This window comes from Ipomoea nil, unplaced genomic scaffold (genome assembly GCF_001879475.1).
Source record: "Ipomoea nil cultivar Tokyo-kokei standard unplaced genomic scaffold, Asagao_1.1 scaffold1576, whole genome shotgun sequence".
NCBI classification, from domain to species: domain Eukaryota; kingdom Viridiplantae; phylum Streptophyta; class Magnoliopsida; order Solanales; family Convolvulaceae; genus Ipomoea; species Ipomoea nil.
In genome coordinates, this window is record NW_017618004.1 from 1,338,467 (window position 1) to 1,360,962 (window position 22,496).

At 33.1% G+C, this 22,496-nt stretch overlaps 1 protein-coding gene across 1 annotated transcript; it reads left to right on the plus strand.

Annotated features, from left to right (window-relative positions):
• The first annotated feature begins 11,923 nt into the window (after window positions 1–11,923).
• On the plus strand, window positions 11,924–18,276 carry LOC109190302 (protein RRNAD1). Its single transcript, XM_019340775.1, has 12 exons — window positions 11,924–12,172; window positions 12,279–12,374; window positions 12,764–12,847; window positions 13,084–13,158; window positions 13,659–13,739; window positions 14,000–14,133; window positions 14,329–14,586; window positions 14,871–15,045; window positions 15,329–15,412; window positions 15,544–15,763; window positions 16,595–16,788; window positions 17,682–18,276. Exons 1-12 carry the CDS (start codon window positions 11,924–11,926, stop codon window positions 17,862–17,864), a joined length of 1,833 nt encoding a protein of 610 aa, XP_019196320.1. The 3' UTR covers window positions 17,865–18,276.
• The last annotated feature ends 4,220 nt before the right edge of the window (window positions 18,277–22,496 follow it).

The window sequence follows — 22,496 nt, forward strand, 5'->3', positions numbered from 1 at the left end:
AATAGTACAGCTTCATTTAATGCTCCTTGGTACGCGTGTCCCACATGTTGAGGTCCTTTTGTTCCTAGGAGGTTGTCAACTCAGATAGTGGAGACATTCTTCTTGCTGATGAAGAGGAAGAATGTCTTGATGAATCGTCATTAATAAGTCTGACTCTTTGAGGTAGTTGACAACCCCCGGTGATCTTTCGTTGATGACGCTTCATGCTTTGTGCTTTGTGTCTCTCTTCGTCTTGATAGCCCTAACAACTAAACATAACTCTTTTTCGTGTGTTTGTCTAGCTTAACACGAATAACAATATGAGTTATGGCAACTTTCGTCTAGGACGAAAGCAGCGATTAAAAATGACAAAGGTTAGAGGTCTACATTCTAGGTTACATTGGTATCATCAAAATCCTAATACAAGTGTTCCTAACAGTTAGCATCCTTAGCCACTGATTGCAAGCTAAGTAATAATTCCAAATTAAGTAAAATAACAAATTGTAAAATTGAGGGTTTTTTTTTTCTTAAAATAAAATATAAATGCCTCATTGGTGAATTTGTCACCCTTCCCAAAAAATTTGTTAGCTGAAAATAAAATTTAGAAGCTAAAGGTTTCACCTAAATGGCACAACTTCTTTTGGAGAGCAACTAAATATATCCTCCCCATTATTACATCTCTCCTTCATTTGAGAATTGAATAATGGAATTGAGGATGTATGTCCAATTTGTAGCATCGAATAAGAGACTATATATTTGCATGTTTAATACAAATGTGATCGAGCTAGCCAAGCAAGTTTGGCATGAATTGGGGTCGTCGTCACCACCAGAAGTGAACATTTCTTTTATTGAATGGTTATATAAACTTATGAAGGATAATTCAGAAGATTTGGTGGAGTTTCAAAATAAGCTCTTATTTTAAGCTAGGAGCTTATTTTAAGAACATTATCAAACAGAGCCTAAATATGACAAAAAATTAAAAGTTATAGATTAAATATGACAAAAATAATACTTGTAAACTAAATATTGAAATCACATAATAATTGTAAGATAATAAGTGAAAATAATTCTTAAAAAATCAATGAGTCAACAAATTAAAGTGCAAATTATTGGTATTCCATAATTTTGGTATGCAAATTGAAAAGGCTGAACAAAGTGAAAAGAAAGCATGCAGATGTCACTCTCCATCAATTAAAGTGCAAATTATTGATATTCCATAATTTTGGTATGCAGATGTCACCCTCTACCTTTAACTTTCCATTCTTAATTGGTTTAATTCCAAAAATAATATGACACCAAAAATATCATGGTGTTTTTAATGTGGTTCGGGTCTTTCACTGTCCGTTTAACGGTTCAGGTACATTCAATTTGTTCCGGGAAGCATAGAAGCTGGCCCTAAGGAAATCGTCACTTGTAGAAATCAAATCCGAGTTATCCTAAAATTCTCCCCCGCAAAGAGAGCTTATTTGTCACTTGATCTCCCTTGTTGGGTTTGAGCATGATGATAATATTATGTCATCATTCATGAACTGTTATATTACAAGTATAAACAAACAAAGAATGTAATATCACAATTTATAATGTATTGTATACAAAGGAATTTTAAAAATTATTTAAAAAAAAATTCTAGTACCCAAATTTTAGAGTTTATATATTTTAGTTATTTGTAAATTGTCCGACCCTACTACAGTAATATAATACAAGTTAATCAAATAAGACGATATGATGTAAGAGTCTATGGAATAATTAAATACTGAAAAGAGTTACCAAGATTATGTGGTCTAATGGTACTTGGGTTGGATTTTTATTTGGAAGGTTGTGAGTTTGAGCTTCAGTGGAGGCTTGTATACGGACAGATACTATTACATTGTAATTTTTTTTTTTAATAAAGACATTGTAGACATATAATTCTAAATTAAAGAAATGCATATGTCTTATTTTTTGTTGTAGGCTTGTAGCTACTTAATTATTATCTACATCTACAAATCTAATAAGAGCGAATAATGTTAGGCCCTTAACCGGAACAAAAAAAAATGTCGGTACTAATTGTTTCTTAAAATGAATGATTCATATTATTTTGATTTTAGTATCTTTTAATGATTTCCTTATTTACCCTCTATTATATTCTTTTCTTCCCTTAAATAACCCTAAATTCTGTTAGTTTAAACTTTAGTAACGGAATACTCCGTTAACTATTTAATATTCTTAACATACTCTTAATTTATATAGGTCTTATGCTTACTAGGACTATGTGATCTAATGGTACCCGGGTTGGACTTTCATTTGGAAGATTATGATTTCAAGCCTCAGTGGAGGCGTTATTGGTTCTTTGTGTTTCAGTAGGTTGAGAAAGTATATGAACAGATACTACAATGTAATAGAGCCAGTAACTTTCAAAAAAAAAAAAATATATAGGTCTTATGCTTGAACCACATCTCAAGTATAGTTGGTATATTTGTTAAACATATATTATGAATATGTTAAAATGTATTAAAAATATATATAATATAAAATTTAACATAAACTTTGGTCAAATAATTAGCTCGACTAAATACATATCATTCAAAGTTGAGCATCAAAGATTATAAATTAGGAACTACTTTAAAATCATTTGATTTTGTAGAATTTTTTATTTAAAAAAAAAACAAATTTAGGTTAAGTTTTTTGTTTTTGTTTTTGTTTTTGTTTTTGTTTTTGTTTTTTTTTTTGTTTAATTAAAATTCTTTTGATTATTTAGAACAAAACTTAATATTTCAATTATGCTTTTACATTATTGGAATGATTTAGGTCATTATGGTATTAATATTTTTTGTATTTGTTTTTTTTATAATGGTACAATTGTACATTACTTTACAAATATTATACTATTATTTTTTTTATCGGACAAAATTATTCTTACATCATTGTCAGACATGTGTGGCCTAACTACAAAGTTATTGATCATAAATACAATTACACATGGACTCTAAAATGGTAGGATCATTTTCTAAATAATTGACAATGTTAACATCCTACTAGCTCCAATTGAACAAGTTTACACATCAAAACTTTATCAATGCATGAAAACTTCTAAAGAAATTTGTAAGTTAATTTTTACTATATCATTATATTAATATCTACTGTAACCATATATTTTGAATTATTTATTATCATCCTCTATTGACAGCAATTGTAGCAATTGTCATACACAAACTCTCAAAACAATTTGTCTTAACAAGGAATAGAAATTAAAAAAAAAATCACTGATTTCTTTATTGTTGAAGAAAAGTATGTATGACATTTTATTACTCTTATTAATTAAATAAATTAGTAGCTACAACAAAAAAATAATACATATGCATTTAATTAATTTAGAATTTGATGTCTATAATGCTTTATTTAAAAAAAAATTATTCATTATAAAAAAATTTAAAAGAAATATAATTTCATTAGTTATATTATCTTTATTTTCTACGATTCAAAGATTCCTTACCTTCAAATTTATTAATTTATTATATTCACTACATTGTTTATTGTCTTCTTTTTTACATTATGTTTTAATTAAATATCAAATTTATAATACAAAATGTTATATATATATATATATATATATATATATATATATATATATATATATATATATATTTATTTATTTATTTATTTATTTATTTATTTATTTACCAAGTATTTTATAGAAATATAATAAATATTAATATTTTGTTCAATACTTTCACATGATAACCTACGACACACATCTCACAACACATGTTGGGAAAAAAGTCAAAAACTACCACTACTAAATATCAATAGGTGTTTGTACGCTAAAGAGTTCATATTACGACTAAAATCTCAGTCATATACACAGCAAGACAAATCTAAAACTTCCTACACCATAATCTCATTGCATGATGAATCCCTATATGCTGCTATCAGTAACCTAATTGCAAATGACACACTACCAATAAAAAAAATGACATGTACGGAAGATGAAAACAATAACAATGCTACCCAAAAGAGAATTAAGAAGAATTAGAGAAATTTAAACCAAAAATAGTATTTATTTAGACTATCGCTTTAAAACTAAGTATTTAGACTAACGTTATTACAAAGTTGCAAACATTTATTTTAGTGACAATTATAATCAATCTCTCATATATTATCTTGCATTTATATACTTTAAATTACCGATTTAAATAAACAAATTCAACATTTATTTATCCATGCATGAACATCTCTTATATAATATTGCATTGATATACTTTGAAATACTTATTTAAAAATAATTATTGGGCATTATCTCATTCGCTCAAAGCGCGTAAAAAAAACTAGTTTAATTTAATAAGAGTAAAATAGAATACAAATTATGCCAATTTTGATTGGGATGGGTTCGAACCGAGTCCATCATCATAGTAAGTTAATAATTATGCCGTAAAAACGTGTTTACCATGCTTTGTGAACACGTTTCAAAATGACGTCGTCCCACATGCTTTGTGAACACGTTTCAAAACGACGTCGTCATATTAAAAAAAAAAAAGTGTTTACCATGCTTTGTGAACACGTTTCAAAACGACGTCGAAAAAATTAGTTTTAACGGTGTTAGTTGCGATTTTGCAGAAAATTCATAATCTCATAACAGAAAATTCATAATCTCATAACATTAAATTCAAAACCTCATAACAGAAAATTCATAATTTCATAACAAAAAATTCATAATCTCATGACAGAAAATTAATAATTTCATAACAGAAAATTAATAATCTCATAACAGAAAATTCATAATCTCATAAGTCATACCTTTAAATTCATAATCTCATAACAGAAAATTCATAATCCCATAATAGAGTGATTGTGAGAATGGGCAATGTGTTGAAGAGAACTGAGAGAATGGTGGAAATGGTGGACGAGACCAGAGAGAATGAGTGTTGAAAAAGCTTAGGTGAAGAGGAAGTGAAACCGCGAAATGTGAAAATGAAGAGGAAAAGTCGCGCTGTTAATAAAAAAAAAATGATTGGTGGAAGATAACGGTGTCACTTACGGACACCGTTACTCCACTGTAGACGAAACTACGCCGTTTGAGACCGTGTTCACCATCCATGGTGAACACGGTTCCATGGCATAACAATTGATGTGGTAGGTGTTTGGGAGTTGGGACCATGGCCAAAGAAGTGGTAAGGTCAAAAGCTACAAATGTTACCGTGGACAAGCTTCCAGCGCACTTCCGATCCCATCCCATGCATATATAAGTGGGGCTTCATGTACTCTAATACACAAGAGTTGATGTAGCTAAGTGGATTAACCGTATGTTATTAAGTGGGAGCTTGAGAGCAACCATTTTAGTTGCACCTACGTACTTAGTTTATTTAATTTTGCTTCATACTTCCTGGGACATCTCGCTTTGGCAAAGACTTTCCGAATAAAATGGTTCCGGGTACCATGGCGCCATCAGCCCATCACCAATAAATAGATTATTTAGGTTAATTAATTACTCGATTACCCCAACAATTATGCCATCAGCCCATCACCAATAAATAGATTATTTAGGTTAATTAATTACTCGATTACCCCAACAATTATACCCCAAACAGTTCTAAAGGATTTGGTGTAATCTATGGCCTTTTTTTTTTTTTTGGGTCCGGGTCTTTCTCTATCCGTTTAACGGTTCAGGTCCACTCGGATCGGTTCGCTCCGGGAGGCACAAAAGCTGGCAGAAAGGGAATCATCACTTGTGAAAATCGAACCCGAGTTATCCCTAAATTCTCCCCCACAAAAGGAGCTCATTTGCCACTTAAGCTACCCTGTTGTGTTGTGATCTATGGCTTTAATAGAATATATCCATACTTTGTAAATTCTCCCCCACAGAAAAATCGCCTAACGCACAGCCGGGCGCGTGCACTGCACGCGCCCGGCTGTGCGTCAGGCGATTTTTTTTATTTATTATTTATTTATTTATTTATTTTTGTTTTTTGGTTTTGATTTTCTTTTCTTTTTTTTTCCTCACCCCCACATTCTCTTCCCTAATCACTCTTACATATCCCCCAATTCTCCCCAACCATTGTGGATGCTCTTATTTGTTATATAATAACATGGCGTTTTGTTGGAGAGGAGGAATTATGTGGGAAAAGAATTGCAATTCCATGGGAGATGAATTACTGGGAATAAAGTGAGAATTTAAATTCCAGTGTTTGGTTCACAGTAATAGAATTACTGGGAATTTCAATTCCAATGTTTGGTATACATGAGAATTGAAAGGGAATAAGTAGTATAAAGTTAAAAATGTCCATTGTTGTTGTTAGGCATTAATTTTATGTTAAAAAAGAAATGGGTAATTTTGATTCATCACTATCTTTTTTTCTTCCTAAAATCCCATGAATTAAAATCTTAAGGGGGGGCATGAGATTTTAATTCCCTAAAAATGGGAGAATTGCAATTCCTTTCAACCAAACAATGGGAATTTTGTGGCCTTTGGAATTAGGTGGGAAGGGAATTTAAATTCCCTTCAACCAAACGTCATGTAAGAAGAAGAAGAAATTGTTATGAGTGTGGTGGTGGTGGTAATAATAATAATAAAAGGTGAAAGAGAATGAATTGAATATGAAAAAAAAAAAAAAAAAGGAATAAGGTTCAAATTGGCCACTGAACGTAACCTGAAAATGCAATTAGGCCACTGAATGAAAAAAAAAGTGCAATTAGGCCATTGAACACTCAAAAAATGTGCAATTAGGCCACTGAACTCTCCAAACATATGCAATTTTACCGGATAGCAGGTTACCATCAATTTTAGCAGGTTACCTGCTTACGTGGCAGCTTAGTTGCCATTTTTAATAATTTTTAAATAATTGTTAATAATTAATTTTAATAATAAATTTTATAAAAAATTGGAAAAAATTAAATAAAAAAAAAATAAAGTCATTTTTATTTTTATTTTTTTTAATAAAATGTTATTATTAAAATTTATTAAAAATTAATTAAAATTTATTAAAAATGCCAACTCAGCTGCCACGTAAGCAGATAACCTGCTAAAATTGAGGGTAACCTGCTATCAGGTGAAATTGCACATTTTTGGAGTGTTCAGTGGCCTAATTGCACTTTTTTTTTTTCGTTCAGTGGCCTAATTGCATTTTCAAGTTACGTTTAGTGGCCAATTTGAACCTTATTCCGAAAAAAAAATAAAGAATTTAAAAAATATCATCTGACTACAAATATATGAAGACATTTTTCACCAAATTAGACATTTTTTACTTTATTTTTCTTGAATACATAGACACAGGAAAATTCGGAAAATGACTCTCGATTTTCAAACCTACAATAAATTAAGTTGAGTTATCAAACTTTATCTTACTATAAATATAATAGATTTATTATTTATCACTATCATAATACAAATTTAATTTTATTATAATTAATTTCAAATATTTCATATTATTATGTTGTGATTTAATCTAAGTATACTACCAGAATTATGTGGTCTAATGGTACCCGGGTTGGACTTCCATTTGAAAGATTGTGAGTTCAAGTCTCAGTGAAGGTGTTATTAGTTCTCTAAGTATACTGAGTTTTTGGATAATTATTTTTTATTTAATTCAACACTTTTGAACTTGAGCCTATACTTATTAAAATATTAGGTAAGATCTCATTCCTTTTTATTTTAAATTAAAATATCAAAGAATTAAAATAATGGATGCAATTTTATAATATGATGGTATAAGCAATTTGATCTAATCCTCATTATTTGTTGGGATACTTTTAAAATATTTAATATAAAAATTTTGAACTTGAAGATCATATTTTAATTTGGTGAAGTAAAATATTGGATGAAATAATGATTATAACATAATCATTTCTTGTTGAACCCATTAGCTTGTACGACATACGGTGACTGATTTGGGTTTCCTTTTTCTTCCCCACTCCCCTTTAGAGCATCCACACTTGTGCATATTATGGGGAGATTTCAGTTTGCATTCTTTCCTACAAGAGATAATAGCTAATGTGGAGGGGAGATAATTGAAAAATATTTATCCTGCAAATGTTTGCATATTGTCAGAAAAAGAAGAAGAAAGAAAAAAAGAAACATCAGGCTGCTGTGCGCGTTCCACACGGGCGCGTGCGCGTCAGGCGTGCCTGACAATTTTTTTTTATTTTTTTATTTTTTTTATTTTTATTTTTATTTTTTTTTTTGCGTTTGTTTTTTTATTTTGGTTTTTTTTTTTCCTCCCTTCCCCACATTTTCTCTCCTAATCACTCTTACATTATCCCCATATTCTTCCCAACTAATGTAGATGCTCTTATTTTATCTTAGCCATTTCTTGTTAAACTTATTAGTTTGTACGAATACGTGGTGTTTTGATTTTAGTCTGCAAATATGTATGAATGCTCCAAATCTACGTCATAGTGTCTGCCTAAGGGGGAACATACAATTCACTTTCTCTCATTTTCTTACAATTCACTTTCTCTCATTTTCTTACAAATTCACTTTCTCTCATTTTCTTACAATTTCACTTGCTCCAAATCTATGTACTTACAAATTCACATATTCGTACAAACTAATAGGTTTAGGGGAGGGGTCGTCGTCTTGGAGACCGGCGGTGGCGAAATAGATAACTGCATCAAATAGCTTATGTTCTTTGGTTCTTTGGTAATTCCAGTTGGGAAGAACAATAACACCACCCTTCACGGCTAAGCCGCTCTACTGCTTCTTAGGGCAACCCCAATAAGGGATTCATTCCCACATTTTAGCATAGTAAAATCCCCATGAGATGCTTTTCGACAAATGGGATAACAAAATTTGGCCTACATTTTTCTCCTGCAACTCACAAAATTTTGTCAGAAATTTTATAAAAAAAAAAACAATAAATGAAGGGTGAGACGCGCAGGTGCGTCTCACCCTTCTTCCTAGCGGGCGCGTGTGTTACACGCGCCCGCCAGGGCGTTTCAGAGTGGCCGCCAACTGGCGGCCACTCTGAAATTAATTTTTTTTTTTTCGGCCGTTGCCATTGGCAACGGCCATGTTTCCGGCACACCTTATTTTTTGTTGTGCCGTTGCAATTTGCAACGGCACACCTTGTTCTTATTTTATTTTATTTTATTTTATTTTATTTTAATAAGTGTGATTTTATTTGCTATAAATAGTACATTTTTGCGCAAATTTGATTGAGCATATATAGAATAAATAATGGCAATTAATTTAACCGTTTTGTATTTTAATTTTTTATACGTTTGAATTTATTTTTAACCACTTTGTAGTTGTTTAATTTTCATTTTATAACTATCGTATTAATTAATTAGGCTTACTATGTTTATTTTAATTAAAATGGTGGGTCCACAAAAAGTTGTGAAAAAACGTAAACTAATGGGAAGAAGAGATTTTGTGATTGAGTGAGATATTAGATGATGAGGTGGATGTTGGGGCCCACAAAAATGTGGGGGAAAATCCTCAACTATTGAAGATGTCCTTAGAAGAATTAGCAATACGGGCCTGGGCAACGGCTAATACTCTAGGAAGCCTCTTCTTTCGCAGCAAGGAATGATAAAGTTTGGGCCTTTCGGGCAATAATTCACAGGGTTTTCTTGCGAGATCCGGAGATAGGTTTGTTAATGGAGGCGATGAATTTATAAGCATAGTCATGAATTGAACAGTTTCGTGAAAGAAACAAATAAACAATTCCTTATCTCCAGAATTTTGACAAGACAAGAAACTTCATATGAAGTTATGGTTGAGCATTTAAAGATTAAAAGATGCAGGAAATCAAGAAAGAGATTAAAGGGAAGATGAAATGGAAATGGAGCTAAGGAGGAACATACGGTAAATGTAGTCCTTTCAATTCTTTATCATGTTTAAAATCTAGTTGTAAATATAATAAAGTCCTGTTTTTATTATTATTATTTTTTAATAAGGACTAGCCTAACTTGCTACCTCAAATAGTGTAATAGAGCATGTGACAGACCGGCCTACTTACTTGATACCAATGAGAGAGGGAAAGAGACTATCTTCTGAGTAAAAAATTTGAAGACATTTTTCGTCAAAAATAATCTTTTTTGCTTTAAACTAAAATGAATATTTTGTATTAACTTCATTTTGTGACAAATTAAAAAAAAAAATGACTTGAAACTTCCTAATTGGAACAAAAATGTAATGTTGTGTTACAAAATACAATTGTACGTGGTTAATTGATCATGCTTGATTAATACTTCTACTACTAAAAATGATTATTACTACTATCTATAGCTAGTCACCAGTCCCCACAACGTTGCATGAACCGTCCAATTAAGCTAGCTAGTGCATAATTCATCCAATCACAATATATAATTATCACTATATAGCTACAAACAAACACCAAATTAAAGCTAAGAAAATGACACTTGAGTTTATAAAAGTTAGTCCTTTCCCTTGTGTTTAATTTAGTTCTTAGTTTTTTATCGGTGAAATATATATGTCCTTGGTATTGTGAACTCACACGCTAAAACATCTGATGGGTATTGATCTGTCTTGGAGATTGCACAAAACATCTGATGGTCAAAGGAGGAGGGTACAAATTTGTATGGGTCTTTTGAAACCATTTACGGTACACCCGCAAGCAGAGGCGGACCCAGCATGGGGGCAGCTGCTCCCCTCACCCCACCCCACCCCACCCCACCCCATATATAATCCTTGTATGTATATATATGTATATATAGTACAAGGTTTAGTATAAGTAAAATAAAATAAATAAAACTCGACAAAGGGTGAGTAGATCAGGTGGCAAGGCGCGTGTTTTATCTTTCTAAGAGGCTTGGGTTCGAATCCTGCTTGTGTGCTCAATTTTGCAGTAAAATTTTACATGCTCCATGACAATCGGTCACTGAGTAGTTGAAACCATGAAACACTTGGTATTAGAGTAGAGTGCACCATCCACTGCCTATGCTTTTAGTCTTGAATAATTTATCCATTACAGTTAACAAGTGAGCGATTACAATTCCCAAGTTAGTGCAGATAGTTTTGCCTGAAAAAAATTTAAAATCCACTTATTGGCGGAATTATCCTTAAAGTAGTTATTGAATGTTGACTGCTTAGTAGGTGTCAGGTATGCCCCATCTGCTTAGATGATCTATTTTATGAGTAAATTCTGAATTGAAAGAACTAAGCTTGAGCAGCAGTGGCCAGTGAGTGTTTATAAAATTGATGTCTGGTGTATAACCAGGGGTTGGGATGGTTGTTTGTGTCAAAAAAATTGCTGCTATCCTTGGGAAACATTGCGTCTTTACAATGATTACCCTAAACTTTTCTTTTTGGTTTTGTGTTCCAACCGTGGCTTATTTTCTCATGTTATGAGTCCTGTGATTTATTTTCTCATTCTATGATTTGAGGTCTTCACCATCCACTGCTCTTCACAGTTGATTCATTTTAACTGTGCCTTCTAAATTCCTAAGATGAGTTGTGATTATAATTTTGAAGGGTACAATTGTTAGTCATAATCTGAGAGCAGTAGGCTGAAGTTGCTTGCTTGATTATATCTACTACGGAGTATTTAAATGTAGTGCATATTGGATATAAATTTATCATTTTAGATCTCTGCTGCTTTAGGTATTGGGTATTGATCTGTCTTGGAGACTGCACAAAACATCTGATGGTCAAAGGAGGAGGAGTGCCGTGGGAAAGAAGAGTGCCTTGGGAAAAGAAATTGAGAGGGAGACCATTGCCTTCTTTCCAATTAAAAAGACAAAGAAAAGAGTCAATATTGAAATCACATAATAATTGTAAGATAATAAGTGAAAATAATTCTTAAAAAATCAATATGAGTCAACAAATTAAAGTGCAAATTATTGGTATTCCATAATTTTGGTATGCAGATGTCACCCTCTACCTTTAACTTTCCATTCTTAATTGGTTCAATTCCAAAAATAATATGACACCAAAAATATCATGACCTTCCTTTATTAAGTTTAAAAAAAAAAAAAAAAAAAGAGAGAAGAATTCTTCAAAAAATTTCCAATGATTAAACATGATTTGAGTATTAGGCCCAACAGAAACTTTAGGCCCATTACGTATGAAACGGACGCAAAGAAAACGGCAGCCGTCAACCCCGGTGGCGGGACGGTGGCCAAAGAGACTGACATGGCCGGAGTCTGCAAGTACTCGTGCAGAACTTCGAGCGAAACTCTTCAATGGATTCTAGCAATTAATGATTTCATAAAGCCTTATCGATTCTTCCTGGATTCTCATGTCGTCAATTTCTTCAAGGTCTCCTCCTCGCTCTAAAATTTTATAATACAAATTTATTTTTAACATATGTAGATATTTGTGTGTATACTTACGGAATTTAGTGAAAATGTATTTGAAATTACAGGATAGACTATGGGAAGCTGTGGATAAAGAGTGGATGGATTGTTTAAAAGATGAACCTGTGGAAAATCTTATCCAAATTCCTTCCGGCGTGGTACAGGTAGTAATATCTGTATGTCTGTGAATATTCTGATAATATTTTTAGCTGTCGTTTCTGATTTGATGTGATGCTAAGTACAGTGCACATTACCTAAGAATTTTACTCCTTTTTCTGTTATGGAGATCAGCATTTGTTTAGTAACAAGCTTTCTGTCTTCCACCAATTGGGATGCATTAAGAAATTTAGTTGTTAGTTATAGTTCTGGGCATTGATAAAATATTGATCTGATCTTATTATATTAGTGGAAGTAGTGAAGTACCATAGGTTTGTTTGCTTTAGTTGAGAATTACACTTTGGTATAGAAATCAGATTATTAGTTTCTTTCTCTTGCCATCTCTTACAAAACCTGTTTCCTTCAATGATTTCTTTTCCATCTATGATGTCAGTAGGATCACTGGCCTGCTTCACTTAAAGAATTTGTCATTGCTCTGAGATCTCTTTCTCTTCCACGAAAACAGGCAGATTTGCTGGAGGTATTCCATTTTTCATTTTCTACCTTTAATGTGATCTGGTGCCTATAGAATTACATTGCCACATTTATTTCATGGTTAGTATCAGAGTACGTATGATAAACGTGTACCGTTTATTTTTCCTTTCATCATTTTTGTTTTTTCCTTTTCCCTCTTTTTCCTTGTCAGTTTATCCTTCAGACCCCTAGTTTTTGGAAGTTATAAGATAGTGCGTTTTGCTGATCCTTCTGTTTGCACAGGAATTCCCAGGATTGCACATGGCCTCTCTAAGTACTGTTCTTGCTCAAGGCATGAATCGTAAGAAAAAGCACGAAGTAGGGCATGGAATTTCAACTTATTATTCATGTTTGTACTTATGTTATCTACTCATCTGTTTCCTTGTGTCTTGCTTCTTTGCAAAATATATGTTTGGATGTTATTGGAAATTTGTCACTAATGTTGGTATGTTGATATGTGATTCATCTGATTGTAGAATGTGGCACAAAAGTCTGGTCATTTTTTGTTATGAGAAATTTTATGTTTCTATGCTGGGGTTTTAAAAGAAAAAAAAAAAAAAAAACATGTCCCTAATGAGACAGTGGTATCAACTTAGAAATTAGAGAATCACTGACCAATTTTCTCAATTTGGACAGCATGAGTTCTTCTGAAAGGTGTAACTTCAGAAAAATTGCCGAAACATCATTGGGCATAAATGTTTTATTCTGATAAATTACATATTTTCTTAATTGGCAATTAGTGAGCTGTTCTAAATTGTGTTCCTTGTAAAAATTCTGCTATTTGCAATGCTAATGTAGGCGTTACATTGCATAAGTAGGTGGAAGCACTTGCTGCTGTGGTAGGTCAGATTGCCAAAGATGTTGAATCAAAGACAATAGTTGATGTTGGCTCTGGTCAGGTAGTTCTTCTTCTCTGCTTTTATTGCTAATCACAATGTTCCTATTCAAACATTTTTCTCATCAGTTGTCTACCCTAATCTTTTACTTGGTTCAGATGCTCCTCGTGTTAGCGGTGTTAACCGGAAGAGAAACTTGATTTAGATATGGATTTTGAACAAGTGAATTGTGTTCTAGCATCATTAAGATATAGAACAACAATATACTCTAGGTCTCTCTCTTTGTTATCTTTTCTTGGGTCTCATTTACTCCTATCTTCTAGGGTTATCTTGCACAAGTACTTTCATTTGAGTATGGGCTTTCCATTCTTGCAATTGATGCCTCTTCACATCATGGAAACATTACTGATGCACGTGCAGAGAGAATTAGGAAACACTATGCTGCTAAGATCCGCAAGTCTGAGTATAGTGCTTAAATCCTTTAAATTCATCTTCTTTATTTAATTTAAATTGCATTCATATTAGTGCGTATGAATTGCTTTTGGTGCTAATTTTCTTGTAATCTTTACTTTTTATAATGAGCTTAGTTTGTAACTAATTGATGAAATTCTACTCCTGAGCCTATTTTGCCATTTTCATTATTTGTTTTCAGATCAGAAGACAGAGAGTTGTCTGTACCAAAGACAGTCACATGCCGAGTACTTTCCCCTGAGACATTGAAGGCCTTGAGTAATGGCTCACTGGAAAAATATGATGTTGGTAAACAATATCTTATTGGAGAAAGTTCTATTGGACAGGCTCAAGAACACTCTGAGGATAGATTAACTCCTCACTCCTACATGGTTGGTGATTCATCATTAATTCTTGCTGGACTTCATGCCTGTGGTGATCTTTCAGTGACTATGTTGAGGTGATTGGGCCTATTTCCTTATTTTAGTAACTTAGTCTCAGTGGAAGCTAAATATCCATGATAATTGAATGGGGATCCATCTAACAAAGATACTACAAAGGTCACGATAAATTGAATGTAGAAGAAATAAACTTGTATGGTTAGTAAATACTTCAACACTTTTTTCTGGTCAGCTTGCAGTCTATGGCATGAACTTAATCTTAGGGAATTACTCTATGGTTATTGTCGGTATGGAAAGCCTACTTTTTACTTTCTTATATTTGACTCAGTTTGTATTTAAATAGGACATTCTTGGAATGCAATGAAGTAAAAGCAGTGATTAGTGTTGGATGTTGTTATAACTTGCTATCTGAGGAAGCTGCTGGCAAGGATGATTCTCATTGTGGCTTTCCATTGAGTAAAAGTGTTAAAGCTGTTGGCTTAGTGCTTGGTAAAAGTGCCCGTGATCTTGCTTGCCAGGTATGTGCATATTTTGTGTTTTCTGGTTTTCCTGCATTCTATATGAATTCAGAGTTATGATCCACAGCAGTACATGTATGATTGATGAGAATTTATAGAATTGAATTCAATTGAGATATGGTTCCTGTAGGGTGTGATGTAGAATTGAGTATCACTGTATCAGCTGGTTTTTCACCATTCTGCTAGCCTAGCATCATATGGAGGCAAAACGAGAAAGAATGCTTCATTTATTTACCTTTCTTCCTATGCTCATTGTGATATTTGGCTTGTCTTGCTTTATCAGAGTGCAGATAGATGGAGAGGTTTAGGACAAGCTGCTGGCCTTCACAACTTTGAATTGCATGCATTTCGTGCTACCTTTCAGATGGTACTTGCTATTATATTAGTTTGTCTTTGGGTTTGACTCTTTTGTCAATTTTGTAGTGTCAAGGCTCTTGTAGTCTTACTGTATAGTGGTTTCCGTGAGTAGTAACCCCAAACTGGTTACTGGATTTACAGATTCTCTTGCGATACTATTCAGAAGTATTGGTAAAAAGTCCTGCAATAGGGCGCCAAGGGAAAACATTACGCCGCCAACATCATCAAAGGGCCCTGGAGTCTAATTTACAGTGTCAAGACTGCCCTAAAAATTCTAGTGGAGGCTCATCACAGAAAAGAAGTGAGGATGAAACTAGGTGCTCTATGTCTGACCTTGGCTGTGGAAATGATGGGAAGAAGGGTAAATCGATTCAACTATGATATATATTATGAGTTAATATCCAAAATGGTCCTCGACTATAGTGATTTTTTTCAATTTCGTCCTAAACGAATTTGGTGACCCAATGTAGTCCAAGACTTTTGTGTTTTTGCTCAATATAGTCTTCCGTTTGTTATTCCATCCAATTGGTGTTAAATAGAGGGACAATTTGGTAATTGCAATATTTGCTTCTCATTACCCATAGACTTGGGAAATCCCTCTTTCTTTTACGACCAGAGAGAGCTGCAAAATCCCTAATACCATTTTCCCCTTCAGCCATTGAACGAGCCCTACATAGCGGTATTTCGTAGCTTTCTTTGGTTATAAAACAAAGTGGGATTTCTCCTTATGAGAGGCAAATATTGTAATTACCAAATTGTCCCTCTATTTAACCCCCAATTGGATGAAATAACAAACGGAGGACTATATTGAGCAAAAATACAAAAGTCTGGGACTACATTAGGTTACCAAAGTTGTTTAGGACGAAATTGAGAAAAACCAATATAGTTGAGGACCATTTTGGGTGTTTACTGTATATATTATTCATGAGAAGTTAATATATGGTAGCAAATGGTTCTGTTTTTTGTGATTGACATGCCCTCATGTCTTGGAATAATTGATTCCAATCTATGAAGGATTTCATTACAAAAGGGAGTAGGCTATTAACTTGATGTGCTAAGATAGTTATACTGCTTATAATTTTTGTTGTATTGACACGGATGAAAAAGGTTTTCTAACTTAAAAACTTTTTTATTTTATTGAACTTCAACAATTATGCTCCTCTTTATACGTTGTTATGATAATGCGTTGCAGGTGTAACCTGTGATGATGATGCCCTCTTTCATAAAATTTCTTCCACTCGGAGTGTCAAAAATGAAAATACTAATGCTGTGGATAGTTTTTCATTATTCATGAAATTCTGTGACTCTGGGCTTGCCCGCCTTGGTATCAATGAGTCACAGGAAATTGATTATTCTGGCATATGGAAGGAGACACAACCTTTCACCGTAAGTTGTTATTATTCTTTTCTATATATATTTTCTCAAATATTGTCAATGTTGCAGAAGGCGCTAGGCGCTAGTCGGGTGTCCGGGGTCCACCTAGCGCCTAGAGCGCCGCCTAGGCGGCTGAGTATATCGTCTCCACATTTCCTATTCAGGGTTGAGAGTTGTTAGACTGTTATACTCCCCAAACTAGTTAGCTACATATGTAAGATGGTTAGTTGAGTAAATGGTTGGGGGAATATAGAAGAGAAGTAGCCAAGCAGGCAAAAGAAACCCACTCGGCCGAGTTGAGTGCCAACTCGTCTGAGTTGGGCACTGACTCGGTCGAGTTAGGAATTCATCTCGGCCGAGTTAGGTGCCCAACTCGGCGCCTAGTCGGCCAGTTAGTCGGCCGGCCGACTAAAAGCCGCCTAGAGTTGAAATCGCCTCAGCCTAGGGGCGTCAAGCACCTAGTCGGCGCTTAGGCCGATTTTTACAACACTGAATATTGTTAAGAAATGGAATTTAACTCTTCCTGTTCTGTTATCATTAAGCTGAGATTGCAATTTAGTTCATACTCTTCCCAACCCATTGTAATTGGCCACTTGACCGGATACTGCTTAAGAAAAGTCAGCTAAAATGTTCCACTAGCACCCTTCCTTTGGATTGCATTCAGTCTTGATTGATGTAATGTGGGCATTTTTAGAAATTTTCCATTAAATTTACGTAAAAAATTGCTAGTGGTCAAGTTTTTTTGGATCATTACAAAAAGGAATCGTGGCCAATAAAAATGGGATGGAGGAAGGACGCTTTTCTACTTTTTAGTTTTCTAGTTTTAGCATAAAAAGCCCCTTATACCTTAATTTTCCCCCTCCAGTTGGATCTGTAAGATACTCATATGAAACAATTTTGTGCAGGAAATGATAGGGCCATATTGGTCTCTTCGTGCTGCTCTTGGACCGGTTTTGGAAACTATTATTCTACTTGATCGGTTATTATTCCTCCAGGAGAGCAGTGATTGGGTGGAAGCTGCACTGGTTCCAATTTTTGACCCAGTATTGTCACCTAGGAATATGGCTATTATTGGTAGGAAAATTTGAAGTTTACATGAATTGGTGTCTTAGTCGGTTGATGCTAAGCTTGAAAAGTTGGGAATTAGGATTTGGGTTATGCATTATATCAAGTTGTATTAGGATAATATATGTTGAGGGAGGAGTGTACTGATAGGAAAGTTGTTTCTTTTTGTACTGGAGCAAGTTGTCATCATATCACCACTTAGGGAGGGGCGGTGGTTTGATCTGTCACTATGGTGGAAATATCAAAGTGAATTCCATGATATTGTTTCCCGGGCAGACCAAGACTAAATCCTATAGGGAGAGTGACTTCATGAATGTGGATGAGAGTAACAAACTGTTATTTTCTGCAGCCTATATATATATAAATGTGAGTTTGAGGACAGTTGCACTTGTTTAATCCCCAGTGTTCAATATATAATGAGATGAATTGAAGGTAGCTTTGGCAAGTTGCATAGTAATATGATGAAATCTTTGGTGCAGTGGAATTTTCTTAATATTTATCCTTAGCTTTTCATTTATCTTCAGACATTCATTCCATTGGACAAAAGGAATGTCAACTTCTGCAACACTTACCGCCCAAGTTATATATATTTTTCTGATCAAAATAATTAAGCCCTCCCCTTTCAACCGCAGCCCGTTCGAGCTTAGCTCACTGGTTCAGTAGGCAGTATTTAGGTTAAGAGATCAAGGTTCAAAATTCGGCAGCGACAGTGTGCAAATTATGTCCAAAGTGACCAGATCACTTATGTGTCCTGTTTGCTGTGCCACTGAGTTACCGTGATGCTCGGTCGGGTCAGGACGTGAGAGCCTTTAAGATTGGGGATTCAACCTTTGGGAGAAGATATATATTATCTGCCTTAGCTTGGCCTTGCTTCTTCCTCTCAAATATCTGAATGCATATATGCTGTCACTGTTTACATACGTACTTTCTCCATTCCCCATTCCTAATCTTTATACATACTGTTTTACTTGTACCATTTTAACTCACACCGTATTTCTATGATATATATATATAACACCAATTTGCACAAAAAGTCAGAATTGAAATGTTCTTTGATTTATTATATTTTCACAATAATTATTGCTTCTTAGCTTGCATGCCTTAATTGGGTCTACCATACCTGTCATGGCCTGCTTAACATATATTCAAACTATGTAAACTCAGATCACTTGTTTTACCTCAGCTCCAGAAATTTCCATACATCTTTAATTTTGAGGCCTTAGCTTCTATCCTATAATTTCTCTTTATTCTTTTTCTATTGAATCTTGGTCAAAGCTGAATCATTCTGCAGTTTTTAATTTGTCCAGACCAGATCAAACATTCTCCTGTCACACAAATTGCTTGATGGTCCTGGAATATTCTGCAAGTTTGTGTTCTATAGGATCACCTTCACTTTTTTCATATAGCACTAGTATTTTGCCAACGTTGACTCGATGACAACCATTCATTTCATTCAAAATAATTTTAAGTTGGATTACTTTTTTTTTTTTTTAATCCTTGTAATATTTCTTTACTGTAAACTAAAGAATCTGTTACATACCAAAAATCATTAGTTAGGAGCATTACCTATATGTTGATGGATAGATCAAATACAAGTTGTTTAATTGTATTTGGGAATTACAAACTTCAATGAAGAGAAAACTCAAAAGGGTGGTAAGAAAACTCAAAAGGCCCCTCAGTATGCAAAGAAAAACAAGACAAAATCCATTCCTCCACCACTTCGAAACAAAAACAAGAAAGAAAATGCAGCAGTGGATGCGCATAATTTTACACTCGCGCACATTAAGCACACAACTCACGCACCTTAGGCAGTTAGGCACAAGACTCACACACCTTAAGTACAAAATTCACACACATTAACGTTACACACCCACGCACACTAAGTACAAATCTCAGGCACATTAAGCACAATACTCACGCACATTGAGTACAAACCTCACGCACATTAATCAATCGCACAGGAACCTTTCAACTATATATATATATATATATATATATATATATATATATATATATATATATATATATGATTATTTCATTCATTTAAGTAATAAAAATAGATAGAGATCAGATAGAACATAATTAATAGCTAGCTGCATGTGGAAAGTCTTGTGGTAGTGATGGTCATTGTGAGTTTGTTGGAGTGATATGATGCTGCCATTCTCTTATTCTATTAACTGTGCTACCTAACAATCCTAACCCATTATCATATTCCCCTCCCTCTATGAAAATTACATCAATTATATATATATATATATATATATATATATATATATATATATATATATATATATATATATATATATATATATATAGGGCTCATCAAATGAGAACCCTTCTCCTTTACGAACGTGCGTATTATATATTGTGTATCTTGTATTGCTTGATTATATATATGGGCTGGATCGGATCACATGAGAATCACATTTTCCGTTCAAAGGTGCGAATTACTTATTGTTAATCTTGTAATGCCTGATTGTGTAGTTCACACATTTGCATGGAAATAGTGATTCTCATTTCATCTTTTCATATATATATATATATATATATATATATATATATATATATATATATATATATAGACACATCATTATGGAACTATCCCACCACATACAGTTTGAAAGGTTTTGTTGTTTTTTGGCTGCTTGCAATTGGTAGCCACCAATACTACTGTGTGTTTGTGTAAATCATTTTCTTTATGCACTATCTCCTCTCAGAAACTTCTTTGCTTTCTCAAAAAAAAAAAAAAAGCTTATTATATTTCCGCCAATCAGATTAATAGATTCATTCTCGTTCTCTTTGACTGTGTATCATTCCTGTGACTTTAGTTTATTTTATATAATTGTTGTTGGAAAGTAGTGCTATCTTCTTCTTTTCTTTTCTTTTTTTCAATTATCTTTTTTTTTTTTTTATCAAGAACTTTTATTGATTCCTCAAATATGATAATGAGTTTATATTACATAATTTGGACAAATTTAATTGGTTTACGATTTGTTTAAATAAAAACAAACACGATCGGTGAGAACTTTGCTAAATAGATTCTATAATTTGAGGCGTTAAATGTAATTCATATCTTTTATTAATGAATTGGTCTTGTGTGAGATCGTCTCACGTGAGACGTGTATATAAAAAATATTACACGTCTCATATAAGACAATTTTACACAAAATTTAATATTTATTGATGACATTAATATACTAACTTTTTCACAACATAATCTCTTAATTTTCACAAGATAAATTGAGTTAACCCCTTTAAGTGACCGAACACTAATAATTGCACCAAATATATACCAATTATAAGTTAGAAGATATACAATATATAATAGTATCATTTCGTAAATACTCCGTAACTATAAATACCGTATTGATAGCTTTTTGGGTATAACAAGTCAATTTTTTAAAAAGTTATTAAAAATAATGTTTTAATGGCTTTTTATTACTTGAAGATTATTATGTATTAATTATAATTATTATGTAATTAATAGTAAATTACTATTACAAAATATACTTATGTTTTTAAAAGTCTTTTTACATCTAACTTAACAACTAATCTTATTAATATTTCTTTACATAAAATTTATACTATTAGTTAAGTCGCTAACACGATCAATTAATCGTTGAATTATATTGATTTTTAAACAAAATAAAAAAAATACTCGTAATATGGATTAAATATGAAAAATTGGCCAAACACTCTGTGCTATTTTTGTGGTTCTCATTGAGGGAAGCTCATAGGATGAACCCGTTATATGTTGGGGTATTGACTTTTTAAGTTATAACTGATTGAAAAAACATATTGAACATATCAGATATTACACTATAATAGAGTTATACTCAAAAGATATGAAGAATTCAAAGGTGAAATGGTAGGGTAAGATTATGCGTTGGTCAACAGTAAGTATCACATCCAAGTTAAGGTGTGGTGCCAGGTGGCTTGCTTATGTGTGGTTACACGTGTAGATCAGAGGGTTGATTTTGAATGAGGTTATTTTGTAGTTAAGGAAGTTGAACTGGTAGTTCCTCATTATCTGGTAGCTTTTAGTATATCTGATCTAAATTGGAGTGGGTGAGGATGGGGTTGAGAATTGAGATGTTTGTTACTGTTTAGAAGAGGATAACCTCATCCACATGTTGCCATCACACAAAAGGAGCCCATGCAGCTTTCAAACCAAACCCCCCACCCCCCACCCCCCCCCCCAAACTTTCCAAAGTGTCCAGAAACTTTTTTTCTTTCTTTTTGATAACTAAGGTATCTTAGTTTAGGCAAATTATATGTTAGTCGTTCTCCAAAATTCCGTCTCTAGAGTTTCAGAAAGAGATAAAAACTCGATAAAATGTGAACTAGTCTATCCCTAGAACCGATGAAAAAGGTAAAAACTCAATAAATTGTGAGTCTTTACAATTGGGCATAACTCGAAATTAAGAACATCAAACACAATAAAATGGTGGGAATAAATCACATATCATTATTATTAATATGATGTTTATAAATACTTTATATTTTAATAGATTAATTTTAAGTATTCCGAAATTAATTTAAATACGATGATGCACAAATGAAACTTCTTGTCTACATAAACTAGATATATAGTTTATAATCAATTTAAATAATTATTCCCACAAATCAATTAATATATTTACTTTCCCATTGCC

Excerpts from the sequence above, each read along its gene's own strand:
- LOC109190302 (XM_019340775.1), top strand. The coding sequence starts at position 11,924 with ATGATTAAACATGATTTGAGTATTAGGCCCAACAGAAACTTTAGGCCC. Across the intron at positions 12,173-12,278 it reads ATGTCGTCAATTTCTTCAAG|GATAGACTATGGGAAGCTGT; the intron begins GTCTCCTCCTCG and ends TTGAAATTACAG. Across the intron at positions 16,789-17,681 it reads AGGAGACACAACCTTTCACC|GAAATGATAGGGCCATATTG; the intron begins GTAAGTTGTTAT and ends AATTTTGTGCAG.